General features: G+C 38.2%; 3 protein-coding genes across 3 annotated transcripts in view; all 3 read left to right on the forward strand.

Moving 5' to 3' along the window:
• Gp150 (leucine-rich repeat domain-containing glycoprotein 150) overlaps positions 1-2821 on the forward strand; it is a 4530-nt gene extending 1709 nt beyond the window's left edge. Inside the window, 3 exon segments of the mRNA XM_017623260.1 lie at positions 69-563; positions 566-1610; positions 1690-2821. Of these exon segments, the coding sequence (XP_017478749.1) occupies positions 69-563; positions 566-1610; positions 1690-2015 (1866 nt within the window). The 3' untranslated portion in view covers positions 2016-2821.
• A 7611-nt stretch (positions 2822-10432) lies between these two features.
• On the forward strand, positions 10433-12420 carry T3dh (Type III alcohol dehydrogenase). Its single transcript, XM_017623261.1, has 5 exons — positions 10433-10611; positions 10665-10758; positions 10821-11195; positions 11258-11399; positions 11457-12420. The coding sequence occupies exons 1-5, from the start codon at positions 10562-10564 to the stop codon at positions 12197-12199; spliced, it is 1404 nt and encodes a 467-aa protein (XP_017478750.1). The 5' UTR covers positions 10433-10561; the 3' UTR covers positions 12200-12420.
• Positions 12421-13122: 702 nt separating this feature from the next.
• On the forward strand, positions 13123-14719 carry LOC108368413 (cell growth-regulating nucleolar protein). Its single transcript, XM_017623263.1, has one exon. The coding sequence runs from the start codon at positions 13229-13231 to the stop codon at positions 14558-14560; it is 1332 nt and encodes a 443-aa protein (XP_017478752.1). The 5' UTR covers positions 13123-13228; the 3' UTR covers positions 14561-14719.
• The last annotated feature ends 140 nt before the right edge of the window (positions 14720-14859 follow it).

A 14859-nucleotide genomic window follows, 5' to 3' on the forward strand; every position in this document is an offset into this window, starting at 1 on the left:
ATATGGTTTAAACAACTGTAACATTTTAATTTCTTAAACTTCTGCTAATCATTACTTCTTTTTTCCAGTCCTCAAGCATTGAGGAACTGGATCTGTCACGCAACAACTTAATGGAGCTGAACCCACAAGCTTTCTCGCAACTGTTAAATGTAGTCTACATTAATTTGTCACAGAATAACTTGCAGAAGATTCCCGAACATGTCTTCGATTCCGTTGAGACGATCGAGGAATTGGATTTGTCTTACAACGCGCTGAAAACCCTGCCTGCCACCGTCTTCAACCGCACTGCGCTTGCTATATTGCATTTGAAATACAACTCTATTACCGGCGACTTACACTTTGGCACCGATGATCTACAACAACTCGATCTTAGCTTCAACAGCATCAAGAAAATCCATCATGGCATGTTCGATAAAATGACTGGCCTGACTAACCTTAATCTCAAGGGTAATGGCATTACTACCATCCAGCCTGATTCCTTCTTGGCGCTGAAGAGCTTGCGTCATATTGATCTGTCTATCAACGACTTAGATCAAGTCAATGCCATGATTTTCTTCAANGCGCTCTCGGCCACAAAACCTTTTCAACAATGCCACATTTGGCCACATTGAAGCTCGCCTGGAACAACATCAACAACTTGGAGCGTGACACTTTCATCAGCCTTACTAAGCTGACCGAACTGGACTTGAGCAACAATTTGATTGCCCGTTTGGATGAGCTCCTTTTCATGAACAACAACGAACTGACTAAACTGAATCTGGCCGGCAACCCAATACGCAAACTTTCCGTGCGCCTCTTCATGCCACTGAGCAAACTACGCGAATTGGACGTAAGCGATTGTGAACTGACTTCGTTACTCTCCGAGAACCAATATGGCATGGGCCGTAAATACAAATTCTACGACACTTTGCGTAGCTTCAATGCCTCGTCCAATCAAATTAAACGCGTATCCTCCGGAGATGTGCGCAGCTTCAAGAATCTACGTACGCTGGACATTTCACACAACCCACTCAAGTGCAACGAAGACTTCCAAGACTTCATCAACTACGTATCGCTTACGCCCAACTTAGGTACCAACAAACTGCCAACGCTTGCCAATCTCGAAGGTGACGCAATTGTCGAATATCAACCACACGCTGACTGGGCTGCGCTGGCGCATGAGGTGTGCCGCCGTCAAGAGACTACTGTGAGCAAGACAAAGCAGAAGAGTTTGGAAAAACGCATCGAGCAGGCGGACAAGGTGTTGGACGACGATGCAAGAAGTCTGTGGAAGATTGTGGAGAACACAAAGCACGATAAACACAAGATACTGAAGGATACAGATAACAGCGAGGTGTCTATTGCGGGTAGCTTGGATGAGGAGAGTGCGGAAGAGGACGAGAACACCGCCGAGGAGAGCAAAGACGACGAAGAGGAGGAAGAAAACGATAGCGAATATGACGAAGATGAAGACGACGAGGATGATGAGGATGACGATGAAGACGACAATGGTAAAAAGAGCAACGATGAAGACATCGAAAAGAAGATTGACATTACTAAGCTGCATGACTTTGGCATGCGCGTCGAAGAAGTGAACCTGAATAAAGAAACGAAGGATGAATTCTTGTTGAGTAAGTACAGTGTACAGATTATAAAAAAAATGCCTAAAAAATACGTGCTTTATAAACTATATTTTATTGCAAATTGTAGATAAATTCTTGTTGAATGGCGAGGACTCTAGCGAAAACAACGCCGAAGAGGAAATTATCATTGAACGCGGTCGCATCTATTATGAAGGCTCCAGATTCCTAGTGCCCGCAGTTGTGATCTTTTTATGCCTATTCATCATTTTGGCCGTCATCACCAAGATCGTTATGGTTATGTTGCGTAAACGTGGCGAACGTTATCGCATGGCGCTGTTGGCTTCCTCCAACAACTCGATCGTCTATCAGAAACTTAGCGAAGAAATCAATCCTAAGGTAAAGGAACCGAAGGTACCGAAAGTGCATCGCTATGCACCAATTAATCAGGTCTAAGGCAAGAGGCCGAACATAAATGGGCCGCAGGCAAATTTAGACAAGAGGAATTGAAGCCCATACTAATAGCAGTTGTTGGGAACTGGATGAGTAAATGTGAAAAGGGCATGGGAGTTGAAAGAGAAAAAAACAAAACTCAAAACACAACCACTTGTTATTAAAATGTTTTAATTTTAAGCAAAACTATATAATAAAAATATGAAAAATAGTAAAATGCAAAACACAACTAAAACAGAGAAAAACGCACACTAAACGAAATACATACATATACATGTAGGTATGTGAAATTTGTAACAAGGCGGGAACCAAGTATTAATAATGAATCATACTTAAATACAAAACATAATAATACTATTTTACGTTACTAAACTGATGCAGTACTTAAATAAGCTTAACTACGAGACATGAAAATTCATAAAAATTAACTATTTCTGTTTAATTTTTTCGATTTCCCTCCCAAGTTTGATTAACAGAACACGCCAACCGATCTACGAACTAACGCAAGGGAGAAGGTGAAAAAAGTGATCAAAATTAATTAATAATTGTCTTACACAAAGCAACTGAAAGCATTTTATATAAATAATTTACAATTAATTTAAAGATAGTGGAAAAAACGCCAAACCCATTCCATCAATTTACAACATACTAAGCAAAGACTTTCAAAGAATACCTAAAATACTTAGTGCCATGGTTTGAAAATTTTCGGAACTAAAGAGGATTACATGTTTGAAAAAAAAATACGTGTAGATGTGTAGATACCTCCAAAAATATTCAGTATGCTATTCGCACGACAAAATTAATATAAAGAAGACCTGGGCGTTTTTTTGTTGTTGTATAGAAGAAAAAAGACACAAGAGGTTAATTCGCATTTGGTGAAAGAGTAAAAAATTAATTTTATTACTTATACACAATTAATAAATAATAGTAACTTTATATATACATATATACGATAAATGTTTTCTGTAATATATGTTGTAAGTGAAATCTTACATAACTTTGAAGCTTCTAACTACCTTAAAAATATTTACATACACTAAAAATTCTTCCACAATCTTTTTATATTAGTTTATAACGTATGTATGTATATACATACATACATGCAACCTAATGTATTTACATACATACATTTAATTACCTTGGTATATATTTTATTTCGAATGCAAAAAAAAAAATCTATCCACATGCAGAGAGCGTGAAAGAAGAAATTTAAATTATTTTTTAACAAAACTTATTTTTGTAATGTAATTTCGAAGTAAATTAAATTGGATAATTATATAATTATTATTATTTACATAGATACTACAGGAAAAAAAACATATATAAAACTTTTCTCGAAGTTAAAGTTTGTACTACGAAGTCCAGAGATTTGTGAAACGAACTCAAAACTTTCTGTATTTGATTAAAGGGAAAATTTCAATAAAATCTGCATTTTCGAGAAAAGGAAAAAACAATATACAATGATCTTTCAATTAAGCTTTTTGCAGCGGGATTCTGATAATCGCTAAACTCGTTTCTCGTAGCATAAATTCTCTAAGCAGTGTGACCAAAAAGTATACAACATAAAAACCTAACAGTACAATGCGTAATCAGCCAAATCTGACAGTATGAGCAGCGCGGGATTAAGGGCATCGGCCCAGAGCCCCCAACATGTGATTACGAAAGAACAAAAAAATAAATAATTTTTCAGAGATTACAGAAAAGATCGATAGGTATAAATATATGTCAACACCATCAATACATCTTGCGGAACCTAGCTTGCTTCTCCTGGCTCTGGTGAGATTCTCGACTCACCCAATAATGGTAATTTCCGTGGAACGCTGGAACTAATAGCTCAGAATGACCCCCGGGCATATCAAAGAATAGGGAAATAAGGGACGACGGCACGTGAAATATAATTATTTTTTTTTTTTAATGAATTGTATGTAATTACTAACTCAAAAAGGGCCCTCAGGTTGCAGGTTGTTGGGCGCGCCTGCTATTCTTTTAACAATTTTCGGCGATCAAAATGAGCGATTGCGAATTTTAGAATCCGGCTGCAGATTTTGAAATGCCTTCAAAAGATTTGCCCAAAAATTTCACAGTTTACGTTGAGCGAAATAATTTAGAACGGTCGATTAGAAAATATATTGACTTTTGCGCTACCGAGCGGACTAATTTATCCTTCATATTGCATTGTCATCAGATTCTGTGCTAGGTTTGAAGTTTATAGTCTCTAGCTCATCGGGAAGTTGGTTACAAATTTAGTGCAAGTGTCTGTGATTCTCCACCAGGAATTGCTTACAGCAGATTATCGAAGGTAACTCCCCCCATTTCCAGATATCCATAATTATGATAGTAGCCATGGAGTTTGAGGACCTTGGTGAGGTAGTCTAATCCCGCAGGACCCAATTTTTTCAGCATCAGCATGCATATTTCGTCAGGTCCTATGGCTTTAAACCTCACCGCTGGTGAAAGCAAAAAGCGTGCTGGGTGTTGGTGGATTTTGCAGCCTTCTGGTCACTCGACGTTTGGCTTTGTCCGGAGGATGCCGCGTGAGCTGTCGGCTAAAATAACTGACGAATTGCTCCGGATCCGACGAAGCGCGTTCGCCGAAAGAGATTTCCACTCTGTCGTCGCGCCTCGTCGGGTTAAATAGTGACCTCACGGCTGACCAAAGCCTACGTACACCATAGGTGAAGTAGTCTTCAGATGCTCCTCCCACTTCTTCCGCTTATGTACGTTAAAAAGTTGCCAAATCTTCGTGTTGAGAACCCTAACACGGGGTTTTCTGGAATCGGCCGGACGAAGATTGCCGCGATCATCGGCTTGGACCGCCGCTTCCGCTGAGAATATCGAACAGGGGTCTGAAAGGCATCCAGAGGCAATGAAGCGAGCTGTAGCAGAAGTGACAACTCAGCAGAATAAACGCTCTCCTGCGTGAACATCAGGGCAGAAAAAGAGATTTTAGTAACTGCCCCCAAGCCTTTTCTATCAGCTTTGGTAAAGTTAACGTACAGTTGTCCACAAAATAATAGGAGTGGGATATTTTAACCTGTTTTGGCTATTTGTCTTTAGTTTATTTAATGTTTCGTATTTTTTTATAAAAGCCTAGCTGGTAATACAACAAACACCATATAAATTTACATTTTCAAGTTTGTATAAAAATTATAAAAATTCTGCAAATTTTCACCAAAATTTCAAACTATTTAACCAGAATCTTTAGAAAATATGTTGGTATGCAGTTTTGTAGCCCATTCAATTCTAGTCTGAAGAAGTGCAAGTTTCAAGCTGCTAAAAAATTCCGTTGATTTTTGGCAATTTTTTTTGCTGGCACTGTCCCCATATAAAAGAAAATTGTCGAACATACTTTGTATGGAAAAAACGTGAAACACCTTCAACCGAAAAAATTCTCAAAAATCAACGGAATTTTTTAGCAGCTTGAAACTTGCACTTCTTCAGACTAGAATTGAATGGGCTATAAAACTGCATACCAGAATTTTCTCTGAAGATTCTGATTAAAAAGTTTGATATTTTGGTGAAAATTTACAGAATTTTAATAATTTTTGTACAAAGGTTGAAATCTGAATTTATTCGTTGTTTGTTGTATACCCAGCTTGACTTTTGTATAAAAATAATAAACATTAAATAAACAAAAGACAAATAGCAAAAACTGACCAAAATAACGCACTCCTATTATTTTGTGGACCACCGTAGGTTCGGTATTCTGCGGAAGCAAAGTCAGCAGGTTTGTCGGTCGAGATAACTATGGCAGATGGTTTATCGGACCAGCGCTTACAATTGTTATGTCCGGCTATCTGCTAGAGCTGCCAATAATCGTAGTGGGTGCTTCGCCGTTCATTGTGCAGAATGTCGATTTGTCTCACTGCTCAACCAAGTGTCGATCATTCGACGGGTTTGAATGCCAAAGATCGCCGTGCGTTGAAGTCACCAACTACCATACGATTTTGAGCTGTGAGGAGCGCACCTATTTCAGGGTGATGTCCTGCCGGCAAGCTGGTGACAGAGGGTATATAAACGTTAAATATTTCGAGCTTGCCAGACCGGATAGCAATACCCTGACTTTCTAGGATAGTATCCCTGCGATCGATGTCTGCTTCTATAAGACAATACTGCACGGTGTGGTGCGTGATGAACCATAAGCCATCACCATTATCACGCTCGCAATATCGACGGTGACGAACGGTATTCAAAAATAGTGCCGAAAAGAAGATGAAACTGCCACAAAATTTAAATTGCTTTATATATATATGTATATATGAAAATCTCGTGTCACGGTTTTTGTGGTCGAACTGGCTGGACCGATCTTTATGAAATTATTTGTGCATATATGGTATGTATGAGATTCGGATGTTAAGTATATTTCATACTCATGGAAAAAAAATTGCAGTTATTGGAAAAGGGGCGTAGCACCTCCCATACAAACCTAATTTTTCATACTGTAGGTATATCTCTGGAAGTGTTCTTGGTAGAGTACTGGCACTTGGTATGGATATATGAAATCAATCACATGGTCATGTAGAAAAATTGGGGCTATTAGAAAAAGGGACGTGGCACATCCCATACAACCCGAATTTTTCACACTGCATATCTCTGCAAGTGTTCATGGTTGGTAGAGTACTCGAACATGGTATGGAGATATAGGAAATCAATCCCATACATAAATTGGGGTTATTTGAAAAGGGGGCGTGGCGCCTTTCAAACACACTGAAGCTATTACGTATCTTTGTATGCGTATACTTTTTTGCTAGAAATATGCCTTCTGACAACCACCAAACCGTAATATTGGAAGATAAATAGTCCAGAGGCTCCTTAAAGAACCTTTGGGCCCGTCAGCTTATCGACAGGCCCTCAACGGCATTCACAGGGAGGTCTCGAGTTATGTAGACTCCAGACCTGTGAATGCCGTTTTAGGCGCACAACCACCGGACATTGACGAGACGGAGCTTCATCTACCTCGGGAGACACGAACCACAATAGCCCAACTTCACTCTGGCTACTGCAGCAGGTTAAACTCATACCTGAGCAGACTAAACGCAGATGTACGAAATGAGTGTCCGGCATGCGGAGAGACACCTGACTGGAAACATCTCTTCGTATGCCCGGAAAACCCGACAACCCTAACGCCTTTGTCTCTGTGGACCAACCCTATTGAGGCTGCACGCTTCTTAGGGCTGCCGTTAGTGGAACTTGACGACAACGACTGAGATATTAACCGATCTGGGCGGGGTTGTTGTAGCCGCTACAGCAACAACATTAGAAGATAAATACGTCACTGAAAATCATGAACGTGAACTGTTAGTGAAAATGTTGGACGAAAATGTTTCAATACAAAAAAAATGTTGGGCGGGACGAAGTTCGCCGGGTCTGCTAGTAGTTACATAAATTCATAGTAAAATATCACAGTACCCACCATGCAAAACATGAGAAATAGGCAACAATCGGCAATGGCAACCAATCAGCGCCTCACCGATTTATTGCCGTGGTGACAAATCGGCAACATCATTTCTTTTATGTCAATTTCGGATTAATAAGTTATCAAAAATTCCCAAACTTATAATCTTCGCGTCAACAGTATTATCCAAAAGCGTCTAGCGAAAGGAAGAAATAATTCCGTTTCTAAATTCCAATTTTGTATACAAAAAATAAATGAAGTATTAAAAATTATTCCAAATATCTCCTGAAGCGATAAGAAAACGACTCGCCCAGTCGAATTGCCTTCGGCGGACGTTTTGGAACGACTGGTAATAGGAAATCGATACGGTGGCGATATTGCCAGCAATAAATTTGTTTCCGAGGGCGACACGTTTTCTTATTGCCGACAACAAAAATTGTTTGGTGGGTATATGCGAAACAGTGGCGGTGAGACATTTTGACCAGTTTCCCTATTCTTTTCATTGACTAATTTTTTATTGATATTATATAAAAGTCTAACCCCCCAATTCTGAGCACTTGACCAATTGTCAAGCTTGACTATTTGTCAATAAATTTGTTCCTAAATTATGCTGCAAAAATTTAGTTGTAGGCGCTTTTAAAATGCAAAACAAATTTAGCAAATACAGATAAATCTTATCGGCGTAGTTTTAGGCGCAAATTTATTGACAAATGGTCAAGGTTTATTATTTCTCAGGTGCACAGAATTGGGGGATAACATTCCTCTGCAGACGAATCGTTCGCGATACAGAATAAGGCTATAAAACTTTCCCCATGAAATCAACAACCGTTTCTACAAACTGAGGGTAAGAGGTAAAGTTAAATGTAAGCTGTCCGTATGCTACAACTATTCCAAAAATATGGGCTACCTTTAGGCGACATCACTGTTGAAAACATAACTACAAGGCGAGCGGGCGGCCGGTTATGAATTATGTTGCGCCTGTGTGGTCGCCGTAGACAAGAAGGACGCAGAGGCGTTTTGGTACATACAATGTACATATATATAATTAGTAGAGTCAATACAACAGTTTTAGCAAAAATTTACGTCTCGACTTTAAGGGCAGTTTTCTTAAGTAGGTTTTAAAATTTATCTGCCTTTGAAAAACAAATTTTTGTGCCGCAAAAAAATGTTTGAAGGGATAGATGTTAAAATGTTCTTGATGTTAAGATGATAATTATAAACTAATCAGGAGCAATATTTTGCAACCAGATCGAACCGGGAAAATCTGGTCGGGAATCATGAGAACGGTGCATCCCTGAGAACATGCTGCTACAATAATAACAAGGACAACAACGTGGCAAGTCACTTGCAGTAAAAAACGACAATATCTTGGTAAATTGCGATTCTCGTGGTCATTATAGAATATATTACGCTTTTTGGGTAACTAACAGAAGCATGTGGCAGAAAAAATTAGTGTTTTTTAAACAAAAAAGTTATAGAGAAAATTTAATGTTTTTAAAAGTGAAAAATTGGAAAAAGGCAAAAGGAAAGGGCAAACCAAAGGAAATATGGCTTTGAAATAGTGAATAGTTTTATTGTTTGAAAATAGTGTGAAATATTTATTTAAAACCAACTTTACATACAAAGAATCTAAATGGGATAACCAAAGTTATATACTTTTGATATACTAAAAGGTACAGGTTCTCCCGCTTTAACTATAAATATATCGAATGATTTAAAAATAGTTAACAATTTGATGTACAAAATATGTGTGATGTAAAGACATTGTCTCAAGTATATACAATATAAAAGGGACTGACCTTACAAAAGTCAAATATACATACATGTACTAAAAGTATACTACATACAACTGTTTAAATTTAAAAAGTGTTGGAGAGCCATATTGTCTAATGATCGCACTGACAAATAAAATTTATGATAAATGTGTATTAACATTTTTAAAAACTATTTAAGTATGTATATTAAGCGAAAGACTCATTTCTGAGTTGAGAGTTTAATATATCGCATGTTTGCTTATATGTAGTTTTTAATACGAAAGTATAAAATCTTAATAAATATGACAATAACTAACAAAAATTAATTTAAAAAAAATATATATTATATAATTAATAATAACAATCCGACCATATTTTTTTAAGATGTTAATATGACACATTTAATAATTTATACATAAATTAATAAACGAAAAGTAAATTAATAAATAAAAAATTAGTATTTATCATCGGTTTTTGTCGTGTATACAAAAGTTTTAAATAAATATATGTAATGGTTTTGCTGCAAATAGCTAATTTGTACAGATGATCATACATCACATTTGAACGGACAACGGCTTCCAAGCATGTAACTTGGCAGATTTTTAAAATACATAACATAAAATTATGATTTACCAATCGACGCATGAAAGTTAATGACCTTATTCATACAAAATAAAGCAGCTTTAAAAAAGGTTTATAAACTGAAAAATTTATCAAAATGTCATTTTATAAAGCTCTTTCAATATACCCCAAGGCCATAAGGTTTTAAATCAACTTTAGGTCAATGCTACAAATAATTTTGAAATGTATAAACGAAAGCATCCTCTAAAATATAAAAAAAAAAAATATGATTGATATATCATATACCATAAATTAAAAAAATAAAAATGTACCTTGCCGGCGTTGATCAATCATTCGTTATATGTGTCTGAGATTCTCAGTTGCTTGAGAAATCTTTGCTGCAAGTCCATTTCTTCCTCACGTTGCTGAGCTTCTGCACCGTATTCATCCCATAAACTTTCAAAATCATAGGTATCGCCAGCGAAATCATGCTCAAAATTGGCCTCATCAAACATAAAAGAGAGTTCTAAGTTCTCCATTCTGCTAAAAAGCTGCAAATGTAAATAAAAACCAAAAAACTACTATCAGAGAGAAATTTTGGGCTTAAATAGATCAAAAAATCTAAAATATAAACACTGCTCGCTGCGTGCTTACTAAGAGAGCACCTATTGCATATAAGCATACAGTACTACAAGTTTTCGCTTAGTTGATCAATAATTGCGTTTGTTAAAAGAACCACAGCTCCTCGATAACAAAGCCGATTGAGCATCTTATCAGTGCAAGCAGCTGATCGCATACTACATACCTACACAAGTTTAGTTAAATTAAGTGCCACGAAAATGTCGCGAAAAAATGCAGTTCATTTAATGCAAGCCATTGTTAGCAAATCGTAAGTTTTTTCTGATCAATAAATTCAAACAAAATGTTTACTTTTTCGTTTAGCTGTAGCTGCCCGGCTCATTCACATGGCTACAGTTCGGGCACCGACCAACTGGCTGCGGCCAATCGAACCGGCAAAATGGAATATGCATTCGAGGTGGACGCAATCGGTTATTTAACTAGTTGAAAATAAGATGTAACCTCTTTTTGAACCTGTAGATGTCTTCCTCAACGGTGCGTTTTGGTCCAGGTGTTTCAGCAGAGCTTGGTGCCGATCTTCGCAACTGGGGTGCAAAGTCCGTTTGTTTGGTCACTGACGTGAACGTTGCAAAATTACCTAGTGTACGCACAGCTTTTGATTCGCTAAGCCGTCATGGCATAGCATATGAAGTCTATGACAAGACTCGCGTTGAACCGACAGACGCAAGTTTATGGGATGCTGCGACCTTCGCAAGGGGAAAACAATTTGATGCTTTTGTAGCAATTGGTGGTGGCTCCGTAATTGATACTTGCAAAGCAGCTAATTTATTCGCTTGTGATAGGGAGGCGGAATTTTTGGATTATGTGAACAAGCCGATTGGCAAAGGCAAAGAGGTATTTAAGAAACTGATTCCCTTGAACATGTCATTTTGTATTATTATTGCTTGTATTTTAAGATAAACGTCGATTTGAAACCGTTGATCGCGCTGCCGACCACTTCAGGCACCGGTTCTGAGACTACCGGTGTAGCAATTTTTGATTACAAAAAGTTGCATGCGAAAACTGGGATCTCCAGTAAACTTTTAAAACCTAAATTAGGTACAGAACGAGGTGAAACTTATAATTTGGTTTTATATTAACTTCCTACCTTTCCAGCTATCATCGATCCTCTGCACACACTGACACAACCCGAGCGTGTCACTGCGTTTTGTGGTTTCGACGTTTTCTGTCACGCACTTGAAAGCTTCACTGCCATAGATTATCGCGAACGTGGCCCCGCACCTACTGACCCTAGCCTACGTCCTCCCTACCAAGGTCGCAATCCTATTTCTGATGTGTGGGCGCGTTTTTCACTACAAATAATACGGGATAACTTCATCAATGCTATTTACCAGCCAGACAATGAGAAAGCACGTTCAAAAATGCATCTCGCCTCTGCTATGGCTGGTGTGGGCTTTGGTAACGCTGGTGTGCACCTTTGTCACGGGCTGTCATATCCAATCTCCGGCAATGTACGTGATTACCGGCCCGAGGGTTATGCGGATACACATGCAATTGTACCACACGGTCTATCGGTAGTCATAAGTGCACCAGCTGTATTTCAGTTCACGGCGCCCGCATGCCCGCAACGGCACTTGGAGGCCGCTCAAATACTTGGCGCAGACACCAGCAATGCGAAATTGGCCGACGCCGGTCGTATCTTGGCTGACACAGTACGTTCATTTATGCAACGCGCTGGTATTGAGAATGGACTGAATGCTTTGGGCTTCAATAGTGGTGATATTCCAGCTTTGGTGGAAGGTACTTTGCCGCAGGAGCGTATAACTAAACTGGCACCACGCCAGCAGAGCAGGGAGGACTTGGGAAAGCTATTTGAGAACTCTATGGAAATTTACTAGAGAAGATTTGCACTTACTTGTAAATGATGTATATTGCACGTAGGAGACTGGATTGCTTTTATGATGTTTTTTATTTAATTTAATAAACCGTTTTTTAGTTAATTATGCACAAAACCACAATTTTAACTTTATATAAATTTTAATCAAAACAAGCATTTGCTAACGGTACTTTCACAAACACCCGCTACCAATAACAAACCGGTGCTGCCACATTGGTAAAATTCATTTAAGTGGATAGTAGCTTGGTTTCTTAACAGAAAATTATCACAAATTATCACTAATTTCTGCTGGAAGTCGTTTCTTAAAGCGAAGCGCACATTAGCGCGATTCCATCGTTTCGAATACGTTGCGAATTCGGCTGTTAACTTCGAATCCGCAAACGTGCGCACACTTGAGCGATTTTTTCGCGTCGATTTCCGATGTACAATTCACTCAATTTTCCCTTTATTTCGTGTATTTTCGCACTCGGCGTGCCCAAATCGTACAAAATACTATAAAGCGAAGCGCACATTGGTGCGATTCTGTCGTTGCGAATCCGCAAGCCCAAAAATTACAACAATGCTACCCATACATTTTAATGCGCTAGCGCACACTTGCACGATTCCGTCGCTGCGAATTTTTCGAACATTCAATGTTCCTCTTTATTGACACGTTCGAGACGCGGCTTGCAGCGTAAACTCGAACTCGCGTAAATGTACATTTGCTAAATGCGACAGCATGAACGCTCTTCGAAAACATATGTTCAAAAGTGCTAAATGTTGCATTTTAAATGCAGCGAAAACGCGGCATCAAAGTATTTTCATTAAGCAATGTACCACGTACGGGTTAAGTAAACAATTTCTGGCTTTCCAACAACACAACAGTTTGATGTCCGCTGTATTTGCTAACAAATTTATTTCAACAGCTGTTTTTGACGTCTGGCATCTGGCAGCACTTTCTTTTTAACACGTGCGGTTTGTTTAGGTTTCGTGTTTCATACTGCCGCTAATTTAACAAGGTTCTTAATTGCAAAGAAAATAAGTAATAGCCATGGTTTTCTTTACCTGCAATCATTGTGGCGAATCTGTGAAAAAGCCAGCTGTTGCGAAACACTACAACACAAAATGTCGAGGTGCAACAAAAAATGTATCTTGCATGGATTGCCTTAAAGACTTCCATGCAGAGGAGTATGTAGCGCACACCAAATGCATAACAGAGGCCCAAAAGTACTCGGGTAAAGATTACGTCCATAAAGAACCTAAAAATAGTGGAGCAAAAAAACAGGAAAGTTGGATGGACATTATACGTGCGATACTCGATTCAGACGATTACAAATTGAGCGCACATGCACGTAGCGCATTCCAACGGTTACAGAGTGTGGACAACGTACCACGAAAAAAGGCGAAATTCCAAAATTTTGTAAAAAACTGCATGAAAATGCCAATGCGTTTGGCGGAGGAAGTTTGGAGCGTGCTTGAAAAGGAGCAGGAAAAGATGAAGTCTGCGAAGCAACAAGAAAATGTGACGCCTGTTGAAGATAGACCATATCAAAATGGAGTAAAACGCGATACATCTATAGAGAATGGACATGTGGAGACCGCCAAGAAGAACTCAAAAAAAGATAAGAAAATCAAAAATAACGAAGGAGAAGTGGTCGACGATGCAACTAGTGAATATGCTGAGCAAGCTAAAAAAAAATCGAAGAAAAATAAAGCCAATGAAGCTGAAGTTGCAACTTTAGGTGATATTAATGGAAATGAGCAACCTCCGAAGAAAAAATCAAAGAAAACAAAGACTGAAACAGACGAACTGATTATAGTTAATGAGTTGACTACAGATACAGCATTGGAGACAAACGAAGATGGTGGCGATGCCCCCAAAGAGATCGGACAGGAGGAGACAGCCAAGAAGAAATCGAAGAGGGATAAGAAAGCCAACAAAACAGAAGTGGTCAACAATTTAGCTAATGAGTATGCTAAGCCAGCTAAAAAGAAGAATAAAGCAAATGCATCTGAAGCCTTAACTGTAGCTGATATTAATACAAAAGGTGCTCCTCCAAAAAAGAAATTAAAAAAAGCAGAGTCTAAAACAGAAGAAGTAATTCCAGCTGATGACTTGAATACAGATACAACATTAGGGGCAAACGGAGATGGTGGCGATACATTTGAATGGAGCGCGGTTATTGACAAAATCGCGCGAAAGAATGCGGAAGGAATTACTGTGGAAAAATTAAAGAAACATGTACTGAAAAAATATGTTTCTAAACTTGGTGTCGAAGAGCTAACAGAGAAACAACAGAAAAAATTTGAGAAAAAGTTTGGGAAGAATTTGAAAAAATCTTCATGCCTGCAGCTTGAAGGCGAGACCGTCAAAGCGTGTTGATGTCAGAAAAACTGAACTATTTTCCAACTGTTACGAAGTAAATGTAATTTAAAAAAAATTTAAGTGAACACGCACTAGAGCTAAGTATTTTGTATTTTTAAAGAACTAATGTACAAAAACGCAATTACATTTGATATCTAAAAAGAACTTTTGCATATTTACACTCTACCTTAAAAAAAGCTAATTGTTTGTATATAAATAATTGTATGTGAGTACATATATAATTAAGCACACATACATATATTAGAAAACTTGCATTTAAGTACATATGTACATATGTGCACATGTGTTTTAACATC

Source organism: Rhagoletis zephyria, unplaced genomic scaffold, assembly GCF_001687245.7.
Source record: "Rhagoletis zephyria isolate East Lansing unplaced genomic scaffold, Rhagoletis_zephyria_1.1 Rzeph_scaffold_03101, whole genome shotgun sequence".
Taxonomy (NCBI): domain Eukaryota; kingdom Metazoa; phylum Arthropoda; class Insecta; order Diptera; family Tephritidae; genus Rhagoletis; species Rhagoletis zephyria.